The sequence below is a fragment of the Rhinatrema bivittatum genome, chromosome 7 (genome assembly GCF_901001135.1).
Source record: "Rhinatrema bivittatum chromosome 7, aRhiBiv1.1, whole genome shotgun sequence".
Taxonomy (NCBI): domain Eukaryota; kingdom Metazoa; phylum Chordata; class Amphibia; order Gymnophiona; family Rhinatrematidae; genus Rhinatrema; species Rhinatrema bivittatum.
The window spans coordinates 9,286,241-9,311,779 of NC_042621.1; the positions used below are offsets into that span (position 1 = coordinate 9,286,241).

At 43.5% G+C, this 25,539-nt stretch overlaps 1 protein-coding gene across 1 annotated transcript in view; it reads right to left on the minus strand.

Annotated features, from left to right (window-relative positions):
* Nucleotides 1-9,336: 9,336 nt before the first annotated feature.
* HSD17B2 (hydroxysteroid 17-beta dehydrogenase 2) overlaps nt 9,337-25,539 on the minus strand; it is a 125,415-nt gene continuing 109,212 nt past the window's right edge. The window contains exons 4-5 of the mRNA XM_029608121.1: nt 16,870-17,007; nt 9,337-16,305 (exon numbers count right to left, since the gene is read on the minus strand). Of these exons, the coding sequence (XP_029463981.1) occupies nt 15,953-16,305; nt 16,870-17,007 (491 nt within the window). The 3' untranslated portion in view covers nt 9,337-15,952. The remainder of the gene's footprint in view (nt 16,306-16,869; nt 17,008-25,539) is intronic.

A 25,539-nucleotide genomic window follows, 5' to 3' on the forward strand; every position in this document is an offset into this window, starting at 1 on the left:
GAGCATTGGGGTGGTCTCAGAGAATATGTTACTGCATGAGACCCAATTTAGATTCCTTAGACATATGTATATCTCTACAGTTGGACCCATAAAGTCCAACTAGCAGACAGTGATCTCTGTATAAAATGTAGCACAGTGCCAGGAACCCTCTTTCACTGCTTCTGGGGCTGTAGTGTTATCCAAGAGTTCTGGAAATCCTTACTGGCTTTTCTGAGTGGACTGCTTGGAACCCCTATCTTGGAGTCTTCGCATCTGTGTCTATTTGACCACATGAACATTTTGCACTCCACCACCACGGGAACCAATGTATATTTCTACGGAAAGCCTTTCTTCTAGCAAAGTAATCTATCCTGGAGTTCTGGCTTAAAAAAGACATTCCCACCATTACACATTGGAAGTTAAAACTACATCAGATGTAGTCTTTGAACACTTATCCACCAAACGTTCTTCCTTGGCTAAATATAAGGAATTCTTGGGTATCTGGCATGCATATATAATGCCTCTAAATGCTAAAGCTAGAAGTATGCTACTCGATCTCACGTGATGAGTTCCTTTATTAAGGACACGTGTTTGGATGCTCTTCAGCCAAACGATGCTATACTTTTGGGGGACAGGGATAAGGGGACCTGGGGAGGTTTGGGAACTCGGGGGTTCGTCTATGTATCTGTGCTATTAGACATGGTTCAAATAATTTGTTACGTATCGGAAAAACTAAAATAAAGATATATAAAAATAAAAAAAATCAGATGCTGTAATCTTTAAGCTTTTCCCTCTCATTCCAGGTAAGTAAAGAAAACATGAAAATATTCATTTTCCCAACAGGTCAGTGGGACTGCTGAGGTTCAGACTAGAGTGACTTCCCAATCCCAGGCCAAAAGGAGCAAAGTAACTCCGTGCTGGTTTCACAACTCCTGTTGCAAAGTTTTGCTTACCAAGAAATTCCTGCAATGCTTTGAGACAAGAGAAAACAAAGCTGGTTCCTTGTGCCCTGGAGCTACAAAGTCACCCTCCTGTAAACACTGAATGGACCAAGTGGTTGATGAAAAACAAATCCTTAGCCAATGTGGTATGCTTCCATAATATTTCTATTGACAGCTTTAAGAGTGCTACAGGACAATATATGTCTGTAGACCTTTAAGAATGTTTCCTTGGGCAACATACAGTCACTAATAGTCTGTGTCGTGTGGAAAGTGGAAGATGAATCACAGACCCAGGTTACAGTGACCTATACAAGGTATTTGAAAAGCACATTTATTTCATCAGACATAAACCTATTATTGAGCTTGTGAGATAAAGTGCCACTGGCACTATGTTTATTCATTTGATATTGCTGCTCTTTAAAAGTCTTTAGTCTTTAATTTAGAAAGCACTCATCTCTTCAAGGTTGGCAAAATACAGTAACTACAAGAAAAGCTCCTTTCTTTTTTGCCTTCACCGTATCTACAACATGAATGACAAAATAAACTGGAGAAATACTTTAATCTATCTTTTTAGAGAGGCATTGAGAAGTTGTTTCTCATGCAGATATTTCCAAGAAGAAGGGAAAAGACAAGAAGGCACTGACAGACTGGCAAAGCAAAGATGCATAGGAGCCTGTTATAGCTGCAGGACCTATTCCATGGCATGGTCAGTACTACCGCAGGCATAAAGAAATCTCCAAAGTAGATGCACTCAGTCAATGAGTTCTGGACTCAATGCCCTGAGGCAACTAAGAAAAGCCCTAAAACCTTTGAACGATATTGCCTTTAATTTCTGACTGGAAAGGACTGAGGTTAGACAGAAATAAACCTACACAGGCGCAAGGAAGAGGAACATTTTGGGGGAAAAGACCACTACATCAATGACATTATGATGAAGATGCTACTGTAACGGCCATTTCCAGTGGGGTTCCCTTTCCAGCCTTGGGGAGCAATGGGAACACTCTCCCAAGGTGAGGGAACCCTTCTCCTGGGCCATGAGTTGAGGGCAGGATAACCCGCAGGGCCAGGGACACTCCCACAAAATAACCCATTGTCTACTCAGTATTTGTGCTCCACCAAAAGGTACAAAATGAGATTGTGAGCCCTCTGGGGGATAGGGAAATACCTCCAGTACCTGAATGTAATCTGCTTTAATGTATACTGTGAAGTACTGAAAAGCAGAATATAAAAATCTAATCAATAAAATAAAGTAATTAATTACTTTAATAGTTTACTGAATACGAGTCTGCATAAAACATAACAGAGTTGCAGAAACAGTAAGTCCAAAGAAACATACAGTTCCTTTTTTAATCTTCTCTCCTCACAGCCAGAAAAATAATTTCTTCTTTATTCTTGCACTTTTCTTAATGATATTTTACTTCTTAATAGTGCTTTTTAGTAATAATATTTCTGTTAGGCCTACTCTGGCCCTCTCTTCCTTTCCATTATCAAATTTAGTTACTCACAAAGTCCTGATCAACTCAAGGCAGAAATCCCTCTGGTTCTGCAGCCAGGAATCCACCGAGCCCTACAGAAAGTCTCTGCTGGCACAGTCTGCCTCCTGGTCCAAGCAAGTTCCTTCCTCAGTTAAGTACAGGCTTCTTCTAAATCTTCAAAACAGCACTGCAGAAATCCTAAGTTTCCTTTCCTTCAGGCTTCCTGAGACTCTGGCTGAGAATTTCCGCCTCACTCCCGCTCCTCCCCTGTGGTAACCCTGCTATAATGCTCAGTATAGATCTGCACTCCTGGGGAAGCCCCAGACCCAGGAGATTCGGGGTTCTTATAACCCACCCCCAGCCCATAGGGTTGGGTTGCAAAAGTGCCAAGTCAGATAGCTCTCTGTAACACCCAAAATGACCAAAATATGACCCCCAAGCACTGGAACCCTCAAGGCAACCTTTACACTTCTTGTAACCCAGAAACATAGAAATAACGGCAGAAAAAAAGCAAATGGTCCTTCCAAGCTGCCCAGCTAGTAACTGCCACTTTGTGCAGGTTACTGCTATATTTATCTTAAAGGTAGCAACTGTTAATTCTGTACAGTTATCCCCAAACCTTATGATACCCATAGAAATTTCAGCTAGTAACATTTTTCTACTGGGTGATGAGCTTTCTTGGAAATGCAGACAGTGCTGCTTGACGTGCTTTGCTCATGGACTTGGCTGTAAAAGCAGTCCTGTGCTTTTTCCCTCATGTCTGAGTGTCAGTATCCCAGACTGTAGAAGTCAGGTCCCTCTTGGTTGCTGTCTGAGCAACCTTGCTCCCCTTTTCCTTCAGCCGTTGAAGCGGGGAGCAAGGTTGCAGTTGCATTAAAAGCTTCAAGGCTTACTGGTTAAGGGTAGTAACCTCCATGCCCTCTGCTAAGGGTAGTAACTGCCGCGCTGAGCAAGTTACCCCCGTGCACACTTTCTTCATTTCCTTTAGGACTTGGCCGTAGAAGCGGTCCTGTGCTTTTTCCCTTATGTCTGAGTGTCAGTACCCCAGAGCATAGAAGTCGGGGCCCTTGGTTGTTGTCTGAATCCAGTTCCTCTTTTTCCCCTGCCATCTAAGCAGGGAGCATTTCTGAAGGATGGTTAACTGTAGCACTAACGAGTTACCCTCCTGAATGCTATTCTTCACTTCCATCCTCTAGCTACCTAAGTGGAGAGTAATGTTGCAGTTTTCAACGTTTTGCACCCATTGCAGATTTCCCGTAAGGGGAACTCTTCCACGTTCCACTACATATCCTGCTAGCATTACACCCCACACACTTTGTGGAAAACAGCGACTACACTAAAAAGGGAAAAGGTGGCACTAATGATAGAGATCACAAATATTTCTACAGCATTACATAAAAATTCAAAATTTCATTACTTCTCACCTTCTTCATCATGCCAAAAACTGTACAGCGTGAAAGGTAATAGAAATGGGTACTGGGCCTACATATCCATGTCTCCAATTAACTCAGATGTCAAAATCTTGGCTAAGGTACTGCAACTGCAGTTGGAGGGAATAATGCCTCATATTATTCACTCAGATCAGACAGGTTTTATTAAGGGTTGGTGGTCCTTTTCTAACACCAGATGGCTTTTTAATCTGTTATAAATGACGGAAAAATGTAAGATGTCTGGTGATGTTCTTGTTTTAGATGCCAATAAGGCATCCGATGGCCATATCTATTCCAAAAGTTAGTGAGATTTGGGTTCCCAGAAGAATTCAGTAGGTGAATAAATGTTCTATACATTTCCCCCTAGGCATATAATCAGGTTAATGGAAGATTCACAGATCCCATTTATGCTTTTAGAGGGACAAAGCAGGGGTGCCATTATCCCCTCTATTGTTTGACATAGCTATAGAGCTCCTCTCTCAGGCAATTTGAGATCATAAAGGGATAAGTAGGATCAAAGTGGAGGGAATGCAGCATAACATTTCACTGATGATGTTCTGATTTGACCCATTTGGACAGTTCTGACCCTCATCTAATGCAGTTCTGGTTGACTATGGGGAATTGCCAGGTTATCAACTTAATTATTCCAAGTTAGAAGTTTTTCTCTGGGGTGGTGGAACCCATTTACCTTATAGCTTACGATGGTTCAAGCAAGCCCCTGATGGGTTCACTTATTTGGGTATTAAGATTTTGAGTAACTTGAGTCATCTTTTTAAGTTCATTATGGCCCAATTTTAACTGATATCAGGATGGATCTCAGAGATTGGGTGGATCTGTTTATCTCTTGATCGACCAGATTAACCTTATCAACATGCGTATATTATTACCTAAATTGCTGTATTTATTCCAATGTGTCCCATGTTAGGTTACACAGTACGTATTTACTTCAATTAATGACAACTTGGGGACTTTTATTTGGTGGAAGAGAGTGGAGTGTATCAACCTTGCGGCTTTGTGTAGGCCTAAGCTTCAGGGGGATATGGAACCGTCTGACATTCTGGGTTACTATTGTTTGCTTTTTTGACTGCTGCAGCACACTGAGCTGATGATTTCAAAATAATATCCACTATGATGCCTAGATCTTTATCCTGGGTGGTTGCTCCTAATATGGAACCTAACATTGTGTAACTACAGCAGATTTGTGAGGCAAGACTTGCCCTGGGTAAAGCCATGCTGACTTTGTTCCATTAAACCATGCCTTTCTATATGTTCAGTGATTTTGATCTTTAGAACACGTTCCACTATTTTTCCTGGCATTGAAGTCAGGCTCACTGGTCTGTAGTTTCCCAGATCACCCCTGGAGCCCTTTTTAAATATTGGGGTTACATTAGCCACCCTCCAGTCTTCAAGGACAATGGATGATTTTAATGATAGGTTACAAATTTTTACTAATAGATCTGAAATTTCATTTTTTAGTTCCTTCAAAACCCTGGGGTGTATACCATCTGGTCCAGGTGATTTACTACTCTTCAGTTTGTCAATCAGGCCTACCACATCTTCTAGGTTTACTGTGATTTGGTTAAGTCCATCTGAATCATTACCCCTGAAAACTTTCTCCTGTACATAATAGTACATGCTTAGGGCCAGGAACACAAGAACACTTAGACTCAGTAAAAGGTATAAAGTCAATTTTATTTGGCATTATAAGTGTTCTTGGGAGATGCTGGATACTGGGTGCCCTTAGTCTTTCAAAACTGACCAGCTTCTCCTTGAATACAGGAAGTGACCCTTCTTTTATAGTTAAACATACAGTATTGTTGAAGTTTCTAGAATTACGTGACTGCCCAAAGACTCATTTACAGAGACACATCATGCTGTTGTCATGACAACCTATCCCTGAACTGCCCTGACAAGTTTTCCCAGATGTAGCATATTTGCCCTCACTCTCCAGATAATTCTTGTGTTCTGTTAATGATCTTGTCCATTGAGATTTCAACAGAATAGTGCCTGAAGCTCCCGCGTCGGTTCCTCCTTTGTGACCCATTGAATAGCCCGTCCCTTCATGGTGCCAGCTGGTCTACCTGCTCAGGGACATTCTGCAAGTCATGCTCAAGTCACTCAGAGTTCATTCAGCTTTGACAGGCCACAGAACAGCAGAGGCGTCTGGGTATTTTCCTTCTCAATATTGGTTGTCTGATCAGGCATACTCCTCACTCCAGAACGGGTATCTCCCCAACATCCTCTTCAGTAAACATAAGAGCATAAGAAATTGCCATGCTGGGTCAGACCAAGGGTCCATCAAGCCCATCATCCTGTTTCCAACAGAGGCCAAAACCAGGCCACAAGAACCTGGCAATTACCCAAACACTAAGAAGTACCCATGCTACTGATGCAATTAATAGCAGTGGCTATTCCCTAAGTATAATTGATTAATAGCCATTAATGGACTTCTCCTCCAAGAACTTATCCAAACCTTTTTTGAACCCAGCTACACTAGCTGCACTAACCACCTCCTCTGGCAACAAATTCCAGAGCTTTATTGTGCGTTGAGTGAAAAAGAATTTTCTCCGATTAGTCTTAAATGTGTTACTTGCTAACTTCATGGAATGCCCCCTAGTCCTTCTATTATTCGAAAGTGTAAATAACCGAGTCACATCTACTCATTCAAGACCTCTCATGATCGTAAAGACCTCTATCATATCCCCCCTCAGCCGTCTCTTCTCCAAGCTGAACAGCCCTAACCTCTTCAGCCTTTCCTCATAGGGGAGCTGTTCCATCCCCTTTATCATTTTGGTTGCCCTTCTCTGTACCTTCTCCATCGCAATTATATCTTTTTTGAGATGCGGCGACCAGAATTGTACACAGTATTCAAGGTGCGGTCTCACTATGGAGCGATACAGAGGCATTATGACATTTTCCGTTCTATTAACCATTCCCTTCATAATAATTCCTAACATTCTATTTGCTTTTTTGACTGCTGCAGGACACTGAGCCGATGATTTAAAAGTATTATCCACTATGATGCCTAGATCTTTTTCCTGGGTGGTAGCTCCTAATATGGAACCTAGCATCGTGTAACTACAGCAAGGGTTATTTTTCCCTATATGCAACACCTTGCACTTGTCCACATTAAATTTCATCTGCCATTTGGATGCCCGATCTTCCAGTCTTGCAAGGTCCTCCTGTAATGTATCACAGTCTGCTTGTGATTTAACTACCCTGAATAATTTTGTATCATCCGCAAATTTGATAACCTCACTCATCGTATTCCTTTCCAGATCATTTATATATATATTGAAAAGCACCGGTCCAAGTACAGATCCCTGAGGCACTCCACTGTTTACCCTTTTCCACTGAGAAAATTGACCATTTAATCCTACTCTCTGTTTCCTGTCTTTTAACCAGTTTGTAAACCACGAAAGGACATCGCCTCCTATCCCATGACTTTTTAGTTTTCGTAGAAACCTCTCATGAGGGACTTTGTCAAACGCCTTCTGAAAATCCAAATACACTACATCTACCGGTTCATCTTTATCCACATGTTTATTAACCCCTTCAAAAAAATGAAGCAGATTTGTTAGGCAAGACTTCCCTTGGGTAAATCCATGTTGACTGTGTCCCCTTAAATCATGTCTTTCTATATGCTCTACAATTTTGATCTTGAGAATAGTTTCCACTATTTTTCCCGGCAATGAAGTCAGGCTCATTGGTCTATAGTTACCCGGATCGCCCCTGGAGCCTTTTTTAAATATTGGGGTTACATTGGCCACCCTCCAGTCTTCAGGTACAATGGATGATTTTAATGATAGGTTACAAATTTTAACTAATAGATCAGAAATTTCATTTTTTAGTTCCTTCAGAACCCTAGGATGCATACCATCTGGTCCAGGTGATTTGCTACTCTTTAGTTTGTCAATCTGGCCTACTACATCTTCCAGGTTCACAGTGATTTCGTTCAGTTCGTCTGAGTCATCACCCCTGAAAACCATCTCTGGAACTGGTATCTCCCCAACAACCTCATTAGTAAACATGGAGGCAAAGAATTCATTTAGTCTTTCTGCAATGGCCTTATCTTCCCTAAGAGCCCCTTTAACCCCTCTGTCATCTAATGGTCCAACCGACTCCCTCACAGGTTTAATCTTTCTGCGATGGCCTTATCTTCTCTAAGTGCCCCTTTAACTCCTCAATCATCTAACGGTCCAATTGACTCCCTCGCAGGCTTTCTGCTTTGGATATATTTTTAAATGTTTTTACTGTGAGTTTTTGTCTCTATGGCCAACTTCTTTTCAAGTTCTCTCTTAGCCTGTCTTATCAATGTCTTACATTTAAGTTGCCAACGCTTATGCTCTATCCTATTTTCTTCTGTTGGATCCTATTCCAATTTTTGAATAAAGATCTTTTGGCTAAAATAGCCTTTCACCTCCCCTTTTAACCATGCCGGTAATTATTTTGCCTTCCTTCCACTAAACTGAGCCCCCCCCCCCACGTTCGGTTAACTGGGGTAGAATATCATATTGTAAATGTAACCCCATTTTGGGATAGCAGTTAACTACCAACGGGGGCCATAAAAAAATGTATACTGTTTAGGGCTGTATCCACTCGCACTAGCTCTCTCACAAGTCTCTTTCCCCAGGGCTTAGGTTGCTTACTGAAGCTGGGCGGCAGGGGTGGCTGCTGAGCACACTTTTTAACCCGTGGTTGATCGCAGGTTTTCAACAGGCGTCCACAACCCCTTCTTCTATAAGGGGATTAGCACATCCAAAACGTGCATCCAACCCACCCCACCCCCCCCAAGACTAATAGTGCTCATCACATGCAAATGCATGTTGATGAGGCTATCAGCTATTCTCCCCCAATTAAAAAAAAAAAAAAAATGTGTGCCCGACTCGCACATTTTTACCCTCAGAAATTAACGCCTGCCCAGAGCAGGCGTTAATTTCTGAGCATTCCAAAAAGTGTACAAAAAAGCAGAAAATACTGCCTTTCTGTACATCTTCCGCCTTAATATCGTGGCAATATTAAGTTGGAGGAACAAAATGTAAAAAAAAATGTAAGTGTGTCGGGTTAGGAAAAGGGACACAGTTAAATTGAACATCTGTTTTCCTAACCCACTGACAACCGACCTCTCCTGGGCACCTGCTGCCGAGGAGGTGCTAGGGGCGCACATTTGCCCCTAGTGCCTCCTTGGCAGCACGACCCCTCATTTAAATAATCGATCGCGCGCCCAGGAGAGGTTGCTGGGCGTGCGTTAGGAAAGCAGACGCTCAACATTGAGCACCCATTTTCCACGCTGATTTAATGGATCGGCCTGTGAGAGTGCTGTAGGTGTCAATAACATGCAGGAGACTCAGATTTTGAGTGTCCAAACGTAAACTTTACTGAAGGTGAATCAGTTCATTAAATGGCACAGTACAAACAGTTCTAGGCATCACAGATTGATCTTTGGTGTTCACAGTCCTTCTTCTATCTGTGCAAGGGTCTCTTACTACCAGGGCAGGGGAAACACTCACCCTCCAGGGCCTAGATAAAATGAGGTTCCCAAGTGGGCAGCAGATCCTCGTGTGTGCAGGAAACACCCCCCACCCCCCCCCCAGTTGGTAAAAATGGTAAATTGGTCTCTGCGCAGAGAGTCCCAATTTCTCCCCAGGGGCGAAGACTACAAGAGGGGGTCCTCAGACTTTAGGTTTAGTTTGATCTTATTCACAGTTCTCCAGATGACTCAGTCACGCACTCTCTATCTTCAGATCCCTAGATGGGAGGGATTAACATAGGAACCCACAGCTATCAAAGGTTCCTCTTCAGGGCAGGAAGGGGATAGCAAAACCTTTCCTCCCAGTCCTTGCAACCAAACATCTCTTCCCAAAACCGAGTCCAAAAACACCAGAAGTCCTCTACAGCAGTAACCACCATTGCCTCTGTCCTCCATGAAGTTTCAGAGGGGCAGCTCTTCCCTATCCTGGAACCCCCAGCGAAAGGTTTCCCTGTGAACTCTCTCTACACAACACCCAGGGGAGTTGCAGCTTCTTACAAAGAAAAATACAGCAAAAACCCAAAACAATCCGGGATGCAAGCTGTACCAGCAGTGCGTGGGCTGGAAAAGCAGCTCCCTGACTTTGCCCAAGGATACCAGGCAGAGTCTGCCTGAATCCTTAAGTAGACCCAATAGTCCAATGAAGGAAAACCTCCTGAACTTACTCCAAACTCTAAACTCAAACTTCACTGCTGCTTTTATTTACTCATCAGGGAGGGGCTGTTCCGAATGGTGCCCCCATATAATCTCCACCTCTCTTCCCCAGACAAAGGACTTAAACTAAGGGCATTATTAGTAATGAACCCCAGTGGGTCATTACATAAAGTTTTATGACTAGAAACTAGTTGTTATTTGATTTCCTTAAACTGCGTACTCAAACTCGGAAATAGAAAGGCAGATTTTTATATCCTAGCTACAGTTGGAGGGAAGATTAAACCAAGGACAGAGATGGAACAAGAAGCACAGGGGGGCTGAAGATTGAAAAGTGGACCAAAGTGAGGTGGAAATCATCACTATTTAACTGTACTCCATCATGAAACACCACAGTATTTTCTTTACACAAAAAAAAGTAAAGGCAGTGTATACTTACAGATAATATTCACTTATTTGTTTTATTAGCAATAATACAAACGTTGAAAGGCACTCGTTTAGTTGGCCATTGAGCAATTCTTCTTTTGGATGTTTGGATCATTTCATAAATTTGACTTAGCTTTGTGCTTTATTACATTGAAGTCATGGCAATGCCATGAGGATTGCAAGGTCACGTCAAACAGTCAGAGCCTAGGTAACAATATAACGGGAGAGTTAGGGCATCCAGATTTACTAAAGCAGCCTCCTTAGCACAGGAGACTTCCACTTTGTTGACCTAAATAATGACCATCTTTAAATCTACTCCTTCTCCATCAATGTATGCCAATAAAAGGTTAAACCATCTTCTTCCTTTCCCTCTCAAATATTATACTATGGTGGCCTTTTCCAAGCTACCGCCTCTAGATCAACAGAATAGTACTGCTCTTCCTAGAGGCTGTGAATGGTACAGTAATTCAGAGATATTTCCTAGACTGACATCCTGAAGCATAGCGCTTTATCCACAGACATAGCCCTTTAGAAATACGTGCAAGTGATAAACACATAAAATGATGCACGAACACACGGTAGGTACATACTTTTATGCACATAGAGGAGAGGCATTCCAGCGGGATGGAGTCTGGGTGGGATTGGGAGTTCTGCAAATAGGTTTTTTTATTTTCAAAGGTGTGTGTGTAAATTCTCCCAACAAAACTACATGCACTAGGAAGCAGAATTGTGCACATGTGGTTTCTTAAGATAATTTTTGAAGCAAAAATAGGGGCATAAATTTACTTTGAAAATCAGAGTAACTTGGACACATAACAACCTTTAATTTATGCAGTCTGTTATAAAATTTTCACTTCCTGCTCTTCCCTCCGCCCCACCAGGCAAAGCACAAACTCTAAAGAACTGAGGACGTTTCAGATATTTCAATGTACAAGAGACTTCTAATACAAAAGTATGAAAGAAAAGTTTTTCACCTATTACGTGTCAGGCAGATTGATTTGTCTAGCTCTAGCAAGTAGTTGGCGAGTGAGGCCAATGAAATAATTTACATAAAATCAATGATGTGGGAATGAAAGAGAAACTATTTCAGCAATAATATTCCCCTCACATGTTCCAGTGTCTACAGCAAGGGTGCTCAAACCTGTTTCGCCCCTGGCCCCCACCAATCAGGTTTTCAGGATATCCCTACTGAATATGCATGAGAAACATTTGCATACATAGGAGGTAGTGCATGCAAATAAATCTAATGCAGTCATTAGGGAAATCCTGAAAACCTGATTAGCTGGTGGGGCCCAGGACTGGTTTGAGCAGCTGTGGTCTACATCTACAAAGAAATGACATAGCTACTTGGTGCGTGCCGTGAGATCAAAGCTCCATTGAGCCCAGGCATTTTTTCATTACCTATCAGTTGTCTATAGACTGTAATGCAAAAGAAGGTCTCTGTCCATCTGTAACCAAGGCTGGAGCACAATGAAAAAAATAAAATTCCTTCCTCGTCCCAGATATGGCAATTAGCTTAACTCAATGGATCAGCACTTTGTCTAGCATCTAATTATATCATTATACCCCCATCTCCTTTTCCCTCAAAAGGCCATCTCTGTTTTTCAGTTTTTAGTGCAGTCGTGCCCAACTCTATTGGTTAAATATTTCAGAACATCACCAATCTGAGCAAAGGATCTTTTCCTCGGAAGGTGGTAAAAATCTTTCCCCAGCCTGCGAAGATGCGCCGTGTTTTGTTTCATGCTCCTGTGATCAGTTTCTGTATGTGTGCAGTACATTTACATCCTCGACGATTGCCGCTTTTTCTTTTTTATAAGGGAAAACCATCCGAACTTCAACCATATTTCCTCATATGTACACCCTGGTGTCTGCTTTATTAGCCTAGCAGCCCTTTACTGCAAGTTTTATAATGTATGGGTGTCCGGTGGCCCCAGAACTGATCTCCTGCCTTACACAATGGAAGAATGCCAACTTTGCTCCTTGCATTTGGGCAGCGCCTCTCTGGCCTCCATCCCCCCTTTTAGGCAGGCCAAGGCTATTGCTGCTTGGCGTTGCACACTCATCCCGCGTTTATCATCACCGAATCAGTGCCAGACTTAAGTCAATAAGTCGAGTGCCACCGGGGCGCCCCTTGGAGGTTGTGCTGGCACAAGGCCTTATAGCAAGCATAAGCAGGCTGTTTCCTTGGCTTGGATATTCGGCGCCTTCAAAGTCTGATGCCCAATGCAGTTGCCTGTGCCTAAATCTGGGCCTGCACCTATCGTGGTTCAGGTCTTTTCCTGGCAAGTACTGCCCCATTCAAAATACACTACGCCTGCCTCCTTTTGTGGCACATATGCATTATTCAACATGCATTGCTCATTTGCAGAACTTTAACATTTAAATTCCTCTTCTAATGGAAATAATGGTATGGAATGGCCCTGTGAAGTGACCAGAGATCTGTGCAATTCTAGTGGTATTTAACCCAGATGCAATGCAGGTGCATCATTCTGGCACTGGTGCTAGTTCCATACTTATGAAAAACTTGAATGCCCTTTATATACGGTTCCAGATAATGAAAAATTAAAAATGCCCGTTAAGCTTCCACTGTTCATAAGCATGTAAACTAAAAGCCTCACTGATCTTGTTACCTTAAAATTCATGCTTTCCTTTCAGTTTTATTATATCCATCTATCGATAGATATACTGCATATGCAGAGATACACATTATAAAAATATGAATTAGCAGTTGCTTTTAATACAATGAGTTTCTTTCCAATGCCCCATCAGTTTTAAACATTTAACATTGAAGATGTCTCCACTACAGTCACAATGACCCTTACAAGATGTGTTGATAGCCTCTAATTTCTCATCACTGTCTTCTGTTAATTTTTCATTCGCTATCTCCTGTCCTCTTTCTCTCCCAAACATCCTCTTTCCCCCCTCCCAAACATACATATAATTTTGGCAGACAGCACCTCAGCAGATCATGGCAGTTGTACTGTGCTAGACAGAAATGTAATGCAGTCGATTTTGTCTAGAACAAAGGCCTATAGAAAACTGAATGTGCTAACACCACATATTTTTAGGACAGAAATTAAAAGATTTTCCATTAAAAGAAAGCCATTCTTTCCGTAATGCGCTGTGCTATATTTCAAAAAGACACCGAACAGGCAGAAATACTCATTCTGCCTCAACTGAACGTTTTACTTTCCTACCATTGTTGCTGCTCTCTTGGAATTTCCCAGAAATCTCAGGGGCAGTCTTTGGATCTGATTGGCCCATGGTGACTGCGATATCACAGATGATGTCATATGGACTGCACAAACCAATCTGGTGTCATTCTGTTTGCGACAATGCACCAGAGATGACTGCTATAATCAGGTCAGGGGAATTTTCTGAGAACTGCTTAATGTAACCCATGGATAGTAGCTAAAACGGTACTCAAGAGTCCATTGTGGAATTGTTAATGTTTTGTGTTGTTTGATCTGAGCATGCTCCAACTTTAGCGCAGTCATTCTTTGGAGAGCTTTGGAGCAGGCAAGCATGCAGCTCTAGAGGACAGCTCCCTGTAGAGCCTTTGTAAGCTCTAGGGAGGGAAATGGCAACTGATTTATTGGGACTCCTCTTGCTGAAGCATGGAGCAAAACATCCTTATGCGAGTACCATAAGGGTTTCATCAGCCCACTGTGCAGTGAAATCTCAGAAATATGAACAGCATTGCCTGATGTGGACTGTCAGATTGAACCAGACAGCATTAATATCCACTGATGGACTGGTAGTGTTGGGATTTTTTCAACATAAGCAAGGTCAGATCCAAGCAGAAAGTCAAGGTCGGCAGCGAACAAGCAAAATTAGGGTCCAAGAAGGTCAAAGCAGGCACAGGCAGCAACAAGCAAGGCCAGGGTCCAAGCAGGAGGTCAAGGCAAGCAGTGAACAAGTGAGGTCAAGGCCAGAGAAAGTCCGAGTCAGCATGATCAGTCTGAATAAGGCTGAAAGGGAAGGCAAGGCAAAGGCAGGACAGGGGAACCGGGTGGGGGCTGGAGACAAGGACTGGAACTGGAGTCAGGCAAGAGCTGGCGACAAGCAGGAGCTCGGCCCAAGGGCTGGAACAGAAAACAAGGCTTGGAACTGAAAATAGGGACTGGAACTAGAGACATGGCTGGTACTGAAGGCACACAGGGAACAGGGACCACAGGAAGGACCGGGCAAGATGAGACAAGGACTAGTCAGGACCATGAGAACAGAGTAAAAAATATACAAATACAAACAACCAGGAAAGTAAAGCAAAGCAAGGTATATATAAGACAAGACAAGGAAGAAACAGAAAAGGAGGCCTAAGCAGGCCACAAGGCAAGGCAGAGTGAGACTATAAGGCCCAAAGCCACAAGACACTGCAAGGTCACAGGACAAGGCAAGAAGACCAAGGAGGCCATAGGACAAGGCCATATAGGGCAAGATGGCCACACACAGTAGCAAGGCAAGGTGGACCAATGCAAGGAGCCAAGATGACTTGATGAAGAGGCACCAAGTTGTGGGAGAGGCAGGGCTAAATAGGGCTGGCCTTTCTGTGTCATGGTGGCCAGAGCAGAAGAAAGCATGGCTCATTGAGAACCTCTGCTGGTGAGGGATGCTGCATACTAGCCATAATCATTACAGAAATCCTGCTGATTCTTGCAGACAATGTAGCAGCAAGTTACACTTAACACATTTAAAAAGTAATGACTGAGTGATGAAATCCATAGCAGACCATTAGCAGGAGTTGCTGCTCTCTGTGCATGCTTACACCATATGGAGCAGTGCATGGAGGGTGTAGCTTTTTAGCAAAGTCTCAAAAAGATGAAGTTGATTTTTTCCTGTTTTCTCTTGAAAAGCATCACAAAGAAGGTTGATAAGCAGGTGCCATAACGTAGGGGCAAAAGAAGGCAATTGTTTTTATGAGTTGGTTGTTCATTACTCTCGGAAGACAGCGTTCCAAATAAGTTCAGCAGAACCACTGGAATTCCAATAGAAGCTTCAGTCCATTCTTACCACCAGTATATATGTTAACTTGTTACATGTTTTCTCTTGAAATCAGAAAGAAAAATTAGCATATTTGAACAGCTCAGCTCAGTGAAATATTTCCCAAAGCCATGATACTTCTGACTTAGGGCCTGACTGGCTAAGCTTATTTTCCCCCCTTTAGACACAAAAAAAAAAAAAAAAGCCTTAACATCTACAAATACATTATTAATAAAAAGTAATCAAAAAGTCTTATGTACATAAATTAATTGTGCAGGCAATTTATTTAACAGCATATTTTCTATTTGTGCAGCATAAATGCAAAATGGAATGGAATAGCGTTAGCAAAATAATATTACCAACTCTGAGTATCAGCAGCATTGGTTTCACTGCCTAGTGGTGAGACTGAATGTAGTTTCATGAGCAATGCTCATTGACATGAAAAATACAGTTACAGGTAAATATGGTTTCTGGAGCGTGTGTTTCCATAGTCTGGCAGGACGTCTGAGAGCTGGAGCTGATGTCATTCCTCTCTACATATTATTTACTGCTATTCTGAATCATCCCGAAGGCTCGGCGTGGAAGGTTCTTGTTGCTTCCGAACATTCTGAAGATGATCGCATCATAAATCCAGAGAGGAAAATGATGGAAGAGGAAAGGAAGAGCACTGGCGTTCGGTGTGTATAAACAATTTGGCCTCTTTGCTAACAGAGCATGGCGCACGTCATGTAGCACAGGGGAAAGGTCCGTGGAGGAGGCGCGCATCATCTCAGGGTAGCAATTTTTCAATTTGAAGATGTAGTCTTCTCCATAATCATCCTTCGTTTCTGGCATGATGCTCTCCAGGATGTTTTTGTGCTGCTCAGCCCACTGTGTCTGCGATCCCAAAATACCTAAAATATTAATCCACAGGATTTGAGACCTGGTGTTAAAGCAGTGGTTAAAAGATCAAGATCAATAAGGTTTTTTTTTAAACTTCTGAGTTGTATTAATGGCTCTAAGGAAATTTCATGGACAGTTTGAAGATTATAGTGGCGCAGAATTCAACTGGTTGTGTACACAGGCTTTCAAGCTCACATGGGTCCCTTTTTTCAGATCACGCTTCTTTAGCTCAGGCAATTGTTTAATTTGCTCTCTAACAGTGAACAATGCTATAGAGATAAACATGTCAAATACAGATTACGCAACACATTTACTACCCATTAGAATACATGGTTGGCACAGTATTGTTAGAAATTTTAAGTTATTATGCATTAAAGATTAATTTCTAGAACGACTTTCCTAACAAGTGCTTGTGGATGGCAGCAAGTTGGGAGTTCCTTGTCACTCACGTTGGACAAATGACCGCAGAAAATAATTTTCTTGCGCCTCATCTGTGTCCGCCATAAGATCTTGAACGTCTGCATAACGTTTAGAAAATAATTACCTTAGAATCTGTAATTCCATCTAATACGTACCTGTTTTGAAACCACCTGGATAAACTGCAGCTACGTTAACTCCCCACTTGGAAAGTTCTTGCCTCATTACTCCAGAAAACATAGCAAGAGCTGCTTTTGAAGCGCCGTATCCTGCCATCCCTGGCATGGGAATATGTCCTGTAGGGGTAATATAAAGCATGGCCAAGGGTAATGTCAATTCTTCCTGGTCAAAGCTATTTCAGAGAAAGACTGCAGTATAATCACAAAAATATATGAGTCTTATAGTTAAAGACTGGAAAGATAGATTCGTTTAAGCCAACCAAGACTCTTAAAACCACAATCTCTTAAAAGTGCCAGAGCATAATAACTAGTGATTTGTCACTTTTTAGGGCAAGGAGAGAAATAACTTGCACTGGAATTCAGGACGCCATGATGAGATTAAAAGTGGCCAGTAAGAACTTACTTTGATATGTGTTTGGCTCCTGCTATTGTTCCATGAGTCTAGAAGATGTTGAGTTGCAATATACTATCTAAATTGCATAATCTTCCAATAAAAATTTCAAACTACAATAACAACAAAAAATTCCAACTGAGAAATTGTATATGCACATTTTTATACTACTTTGTCTGATTTTTCAAATGGGTGTACATTTAGGTTTGTTAAGTTTAAATTAACTTTAGGGTTAATTTCATTGCTGGCAAACCGGAAGGGATACTATGCTGCATTAATAACTACTAAAATGTGTGTGAAGGCGTCACCAAAGTGTCCCTTTCTATATGCAGAGTATTTATAGACGCTGGAGGCATGATATCAGAGAGAAGTGCATACTCTTTCCATGAAATAGCCCAGTGGGAGGGGCCTTGTAAAGGAGTGTGTTTAGCAAAATGCAAGAGCCCACTTTGGCTCATGTACTTTCTTCCAGTGTTCCATCCTGGGAAGGTGGCTGAGGAGCCCCTCAGGCCTTTTAGGAGATTTTCTTGGGGGTCCAAAGAAGATTCTGAGATTGAAAGAACCAAAGGAGGTGAAAAATAGTAAAAGGGGAGTGTGAAGGAGCATGCCTGAGAAACACCCAGAACAGTGTAAAGGACCAGTCCCAGCCATCTCTGGTCCTGGTCCACCTTAAGACGGAGCCTTATGGGTACCGGGTGGCTCCCAGAGAAGGATATAATGTAGACTCAGAGAGAAGCAGAGGATAGCCCGGGAAAGACAGGAGAAGCCAGCCCCTTCCTACAGAATTGAGAGTAAAGAAGGTTAAGCAATAAGCAGCCTTGAGAATAGGAATGCTGCAATGTTGTGTGACTATGAATGCTTGCAAATGCTGAAGGTTGGAAGCACTGTAAATAAAAAGCACTGAGAAAAAGCCTTGACCACTCATGCTGTGCCACAGGAAATTAGTCCTGTATTCCATGCATTTTTGGACTGTATATAATCTTTTGTTTTTTAGCTGTATGGATCGCACTATTCTTGTTTGCGTCTGCATCAGTTATTCCAGTAAAGAATTTATTTTTGAACAGCATCAGACTGTATGGCAGTGTGTTATTCTTACTTAGGGTCCTTCATTTGCAGTTTAATCAGATTTTTACCCCTAAATTCCTGGATTTTTCCAAAGATGACAATAGGCTTAAACTGATTTTCTCCCGGGGTCACGTGATGTAATGAGCCGAGGAGGACGCTAGTCAGTCAAGCTCCGGGTGCCATTTCCTAACATCGCTGAATTTCAAGGCTTTCCAGTTGTATCAACCCCTGAAACTTAAGTGTACAGCTTGATTGATTGTTTTAATTCACGCATGGATTCAGCAGAGGCCAGAATAAGTGCAAATAAGGATGAGATGAACGCACTGCAAACTAAGATCATCGTGCTTGAAAAAGCAGCTGCGGAAAGAGATATTTTATTTATTTATTTATAAAATGTATTTATTTATTAAATTTTATATACCGTCATTTAGAAAATATATAAAATTTAGAAGGGTTCTATCACAACGGTTTACAAATATCCATGGTAATAAACATAAGATCAGTAACACAAAATAAAATCTTTAAAAGACAAATATAAACTACTATTAAAATCAATGGAAAAACATGAATACAGGCTAATAACTATAACAAATTGATGATAATAAAATTGATGATCTGGAGACCAGATCCATATGTAATAATTTGAGGTTTGTAGGGATTCTGGCCTCAATAGTGAGCTAGCAACAGTACTTGAGCAGTGGATCCCTAACGAAGTTGCAGGGAAAAACTAACAGCTAAGCGCACACACACCAGCTGGGAACTCAAGTCGAGAACAGGCCTCTGCCACGAGCGATCACAGCGAAACCGTTAAATTTTGCACATAAGATTGAAATTTTAAGGGGCTATAATAATAATTTGCCTACATGCAGCAAATTAGAGAAGTGCAACATTACATTTTCTCTCCCCTGTCCAACACAATTGCAGGATTGGCATGATGGATCTTTGCAGCAGTTCACAACGGTAGAAGCCGCAAAAATATTTCTGACCCAAGTGCCTGCTCAGAGGCCAGAGAAGTAATAGTTAAAGAATGGTGAGAAGTTCCAGTGATTAGCAACTCTGGCACTAGTGTCTCGTTAATGAGGAAAAATTTGTGTTGAAGCTCTCCCTGGCCGATGGAAAGAGTAAATGCAGACTCATTTGCCTACTGTCATATAGGTTAGATGCTTTCAGTATACAGTTGACGGTGAGATTGATTAACAGTTCAGTTTAGTAAGCTAATAAGAACAGTGTGTGTCGCATTGTATCACAAGCTGATTTCCAAGTTGATGAGTTTTAAATATTAATAATTTCCTACTTCCTAAGTTTATAATGTGTTATCACACTGAATGTTAACTCATACTGATATGCAGCAATATATGTGTTAGGAACAACTGGATATTGCATGTGAGTGAAGGGGATGGCACCCGAGCATATCAACAGTGTGACCTCCTTACGCCTAATTTGAAGTAGATATGGAAGAGATTAAGGAGCAAGGGGGAAGGAAGGATGGGGAGGCTAGGGAGGAGGTAGGGAGGGCAGGGGGAAGTTTGGAAAGAGGGTAGAAGAGGATTTAATTGGAAAGCTAACAGGCAAAGACATAGTAGTTTCATATTTACTCACTACATTGGAAATACACACCTGTGTATGGGGCAAGTAGCGTTAAATATGTCTCTAGGATTACAAATTATTATCTGGCAAGATCATGCAAGCACCAGATAAATGTATAACCTGGAATGTCTCTGAATTGGGTGCTCCTGTTAAAAGAGAAAAAGTACTCTCCCATCTAAATAAGTTAAAAGGTACTATTTTTTTTCTTGCAGGAGAAACATCTGTGTGCTTCTGAACATCTAAAATTAAAGAAAAGATAGGTGGGATAGGTATTTGCTGTCCAAGAATCTTCTAAGAGTTGGGGAGTGGCAATATTTTTGCACAGATCCATATCATTCCAAGCGGAAAAATCAATTTCAGATCCAGAACGCAGATATGTCTTGGTCTTGGGTCTATTATTTGGGAAGACTACAATTTTAACATCTGCATATGGCCCAAATCAATATGATCATATTTTTTTCATGAATTGGTAGCTCTTATCTTGGCAATGGAGAAGGCTCAGATTGTTGTAGGTGATGATATGAATTGTGTCATGGATCTAATTGTGCCAATTAGACCATCATTCTAGTTGTTTAACTAGGTCTTCAAAATCTGATAAGGGTCTTCAATTCCTATGTGATTCACTTCAGGTTCTAAATATTTGGAGAGTGCCTAATCCTATAACCAGGGATTATACTCATTATCTCATCCTTCAAAGTCAAGGATTGATTACCTGTTTCTATCGGAAAATATTTTTTGTCTGTGCAAGAAAGCTGAGATTGAAGTAATGGAGAGAAAGTCCATTACCTGATATAAATCAAGTTTACTTAGAAAATAGCCACTGCTATTACTAGCATCAGTAGTATGGGATGTATTTAGTTTTTGGGTACTTGCTAGGTAGCCTAGATTGGCCACTGTTGGAAACAGGATGCTGGGCTTGATGGACCCTTGTTCTGATGCAGTATGGCATGTTCATATGTAATATCAGACCATTGCCCAGTCACATGCCTGCTTATGCAGATAATCCACAATCCATTTATAGTAATTGGAAAATGCTGGTATGGCTTGTGCAGAATAAAGAATTTATTTAATTTATATAGAGCAAATGGACTGATTTTCAGAAAAATAATGCACCACATAAACATCAGCCAATGTTAATGTGGCAGATGACTAAAGCCATATTAAAAGGGTAGATTATTAGTTATACCATTAGAAGAAAGAGAGAATTGATAAAAATACACTAATCAACAAGTAGAACAAAAAAGGCTTTTCTGATTTCTAATTTAGATAGTGACAGGCAAGCTTTTTGGTATGCACAAAAAGCGCTAAATTTTAAACTATATGTTGTGTCCGTCGCTGTCCGACGTCTCTGCTCCGCCCACCTTACCTCGTTGGCGACTCCCTTCGGGGTTGATGGAAGGCTAGCTGCTGCGGCATCTCCTGGCCGCAGCAGCTAGCTGCGGCCAGGAGATGCCTCCTCCGGCGTTCCCGGACCGGCTCGACGCTGTAAGCCGCCATGTTGACCAGATGCCTATGGGCGTGCGCGCGCAGCCCGACTGATGTACCAGCGTTGGCGCGAACCTCAGGGGCATCCCCCTGAGGTGACATCACCTGCTCCACATATTTAAGGTCTCAGTTTTCGCTAACAAGACGAGTTGGCAAGGGCTTCGCTTCTTCCTGGTTGCTGCGGATGGGATTCGCTCTCCGCAACCCTAGCTACTCTGCCCCCTCGGACTTCACTAGAGGTACCCACTCCTCGGGGGCCTCACTCTCTCTTTTTCCTTTCAGGTCGCAATCCGGAACCGGTACTCGCTCCTCGAGGGCCCAAGTCCCGGACTTGCTCCTGTATACCTCTTCTGCTAAGAAGTCATTGCTGCTTCAACATCAGTGAGTTCCATCTCTCAGAGCTTTCCCTGGGTTCAGGTATTCGCTCCTCGAGGGCCTAATGCTTACCAACTCCTGGCTGCCTTAAGAGGCTATTGTGTGAGTGCTACCATCAAGGACTTATTCCAGAACTCTGCATATACTGCCTACTCACTTTCAGGCCGATACAGTAAGGACGCGTAAGAAAGAGTGCGGCAGTGCCGGGCATACCCTCGTTTGCCGCAAGCACAGTTTGGATCACATACTGCTCGATACAGTATTTAAATGAAAGCCGTGTCCAAAGCACGTCCATGAAGCGGTAGGCGTGCGCAATCCATTTTACTGTATAGAGCGCTATACAGCGCCTATACAGTATCCTGGGTGCGCTGGTATCTGTCATTTCAAATGACATTTGAAATGACAGATACCAGGAAGTGGATGGTTCTCCTACAGACCCCGCTGCCTTGAGCGCCCGGTGCCAGCAAGCCCCAGCAGCCGGCGATCGGAGGCAGGGAGCGCAACAAAGCACCCTCCTTCGGATGGGCAAGAGAGATGAAATTTCACAGGCAAACTTTCCCCCCAGCCCCCGCTCACCTGCCCTGGCCGCGGCCACACAAGCCCCCAGCAGCAGCAGAAGGGCGCCCATGGGTGCCGGTCTCCCATGCGGGTGCTCTGACAGCTCCGGAGCAGCCCCAGTCCTCTCTTCCCTCCTCCCGAGGCGCGCACCACGGCTCCCCTGCCTCCCGGGGGCAGCCGGCGGCGAGAGCGGCTTCAGCAGCCCGGGGCGGATCGGGCGCTCCCCATGCGAGGCGGCTTCCAGCAGCCCCCGCCGGCGAAGGTGCATGAACGCACGCCTGTACGTGCAATTTGGACGCTCAAGGCAGCGAAGGTGCATGAGCGCACGCCGTGACCTCGGACGTCCAGCCGGGCGCTCAGGTCACGGCGTGCGCTCATGCACCTTCGCTGCCTTGAGCGCCCGCCTGCATGTTCAATTTGGGTGCTCAAGGCTCCTAGTCAAATTTGGGGCAGGGGTGAGCGCCCCACGTCACAAGCTGCAAGATGGCGCTGGGGAGGCAGTGAGCGGCGGAGTGGAGGGAGGGAGGCAGGCGAGCCGGAGCTGCCTCGCATGCAGGAAAGGTAGGGGAGCCGCCGCCCCCCCCCCCCCCCCCCCCAGGGCTCCACCGCTCGCCTTTGTGTGGCAGCCGGCGGAATAGGCGGGGAGCCCGGGGCCGCCCTGGCACTCCATGCATTGCACCCGCAGCGAGCGCTGCTGCTGGCACTCCGTGCAGTCGGCTCCAGCAGAATTTCTTTCACCTCACACTGCTGGGCTGTAACGGTGCCTGAGAGGCAGGCACGCCAGTGAGCTGGGATCCTTTACACTGGCACCACAGGCTAAAAGGTCCTGGCAGAAGTGGGCATCTCTCTCTGATGGGGGAGGGGAGGCAGCTGCCCGCCTATCACTCCGGCCGAGGGCAGCTTTTTTTTTTTTATCTGGCAATCTTCAAGTTGCCTGCCGGTGCAATTTTTTTGGCATGATGAGCTCGCAGTTCAATTCACCGCCTGTACGTCCAGTTTGGGCGCTCAAGGCAGCGAAGGTGCATGAGCGCACGCCGTGACCTCAGACATTCAGCCTTCGCCGGCGGGGGCTGCTGGAAGCCGCCTCGCATGGGGAGCACCCGATCCACCCCGGGCTGCTGAAGCCGCTCTCGCTGCCGGCTGCCCCCGGGAGGAAGGGGAGCCGCGGTGCCTGTACCTCGGGAGGAGGGGAGAGAGGACTGGGGCTGCTCCGGAGCTGTCAGCGCGCCCGCACGGGAGACCGGCACCCGTGGACGCCCTTCTGCTGCTGCTGCTGGGGGCTTGTGTGGCCGCGGCCAGGGCAGGTGAGCGGGGGCTGGGGGAAAGTTTGCCCGTGAAATTTCGTTTCTCTCTGCTGGGGCTTGCCTGACGCTTGTCAAGCTGGCAATCCCCGATGCCCGAGCGTAATCCAGAAATGATTTTTGCCCTGCGCCTTGCTTTATTTTTTGTAATCATTTTTCCCCCTTGTGCGAGAAGCATTTTTTTCTGTGGATTGGGTTGGTTTGGGACTGGGCGGCTAAGTTCACCACACTAACGCCAGGGTCAGGATAGGCAGTAAATTAGCAGGTTAAAGACACGGCAAAACAGCTGGTTAAAAAGGCGATAATCGGGGCGCACGTTACTATATCGGAGGGAATAGCTAATCTGATCGTTTACATATCATATACATACCGCGGGCGGAAAGAGATACGCGTCTATTTCAAGAAGCGGTAAGGATTGGTAAAAACGGATGGGGAATCGCGGGTTAGACTTACGCGGCCAAATTGTGCGCACAAAGCGGGTTAGAAATAGGGTAAGCATGGCCGCGCTTTACTGTATCGGCCTGTTTCTTAGTTTCTTTACAGCTCAGTCACCCTGGGATCGCTGTTCCAATACCTGAGGGACCACAGCCCAGCCTGGCGCTACCGGCTCACTACTGCCACCTCTGGTGGTTTAATGTATAGCTTCTAAGAAGTCTTCGTTGCTAAACATCAAGAGTGGTTTTTGAAAACTTCGTGTTCCTCCCGACGCAGCCACGGCGAAACACGGGTCCGTGTCGGGGGACCTCTGTGCAAAATTGTTGGTCTTGAAGTCAGTGGAGATGCCGTTATAAGGATGAAAACCTAATAAATGAAAAATTATTGATGAAATTCTTGGGACTAAGACTCTTACTTGCACTGTGTGTGGATGGACTTGGTGAGGTGCAGGATTAGCTCTTTGTGTTATTTAGATTTCAATTACCCCAATATTGACTGGGTAAATGTAACATCAGGACTTGCTAGAGACATAAAGTTCCTGGATGTAATAAATGATTGCTTCATGGAGCAATTGGTTCAGGAACCAACAAGAGAGGGAGCTATTTTAGATTTAATTCTTAGTGGAACACAGGATTTGGTGAGAGAGGTAACGGTGGTGGGGCCACTTGGCAACAGTGATCATAACATGATCAAATTTAAACTAATAACTGGAAGGGGGACAATAAGTAAATCTGCAGCTCTAACACTAAACTTTCAGAAGGGAAACTTTGATAAAATGAGGAAAATAGAAAAAAACTGAAATGTGCAGCTGCAAAGGTTAAAAGTGTTCAACAGGCATGGACATTGTTTAAAAATACAATCCTAGAGGCGCAGTCCATATGTATTCCACACATTAAGAAAGGTGGAAGGAAGGCAAAACGATTACAGTCATGGTTAAAAGGTAAAAGAGGCTATTTTAGCCAAAAAAAATCCTTCAAAAATTGGAAGAATGATCAATCTGAAGAAAATAGGATAAAATATAAGCATTGACAAGTTAAGTGTAAAACATTGATAAGACAGGCGAAGAGAGAATTTGAAATGATGTTTGCCATAGAGGCTAAAACTCATAATAAAAACTTTAAAAAATATATCCAAACAAAGAAACTTGTGAGGGAGTCGGTTGGACCATTAGATGACTGAGGGGTTAAAGGAGCTCTTAGGGAAGATAAGGCCATTGCAGAAAGACTAAATGAAGTCTTTGCTTCCGTGTTTACTAATGAGGATGTTGGGGAGATACCAGTTCTGGAGATGGTTTTCAGGGGTGATGAGTCAGACGAACTGAAGAAATCACTGTAAAACTGGAAGATGTAGTAGGCCAGATTGACAAACTAAAGAGTACAAATCACCTGGACCGGATGGTATGCATCCTAGGGTACTGAAGGAACTAAAAAATGAAATTTATGATCTATTAGT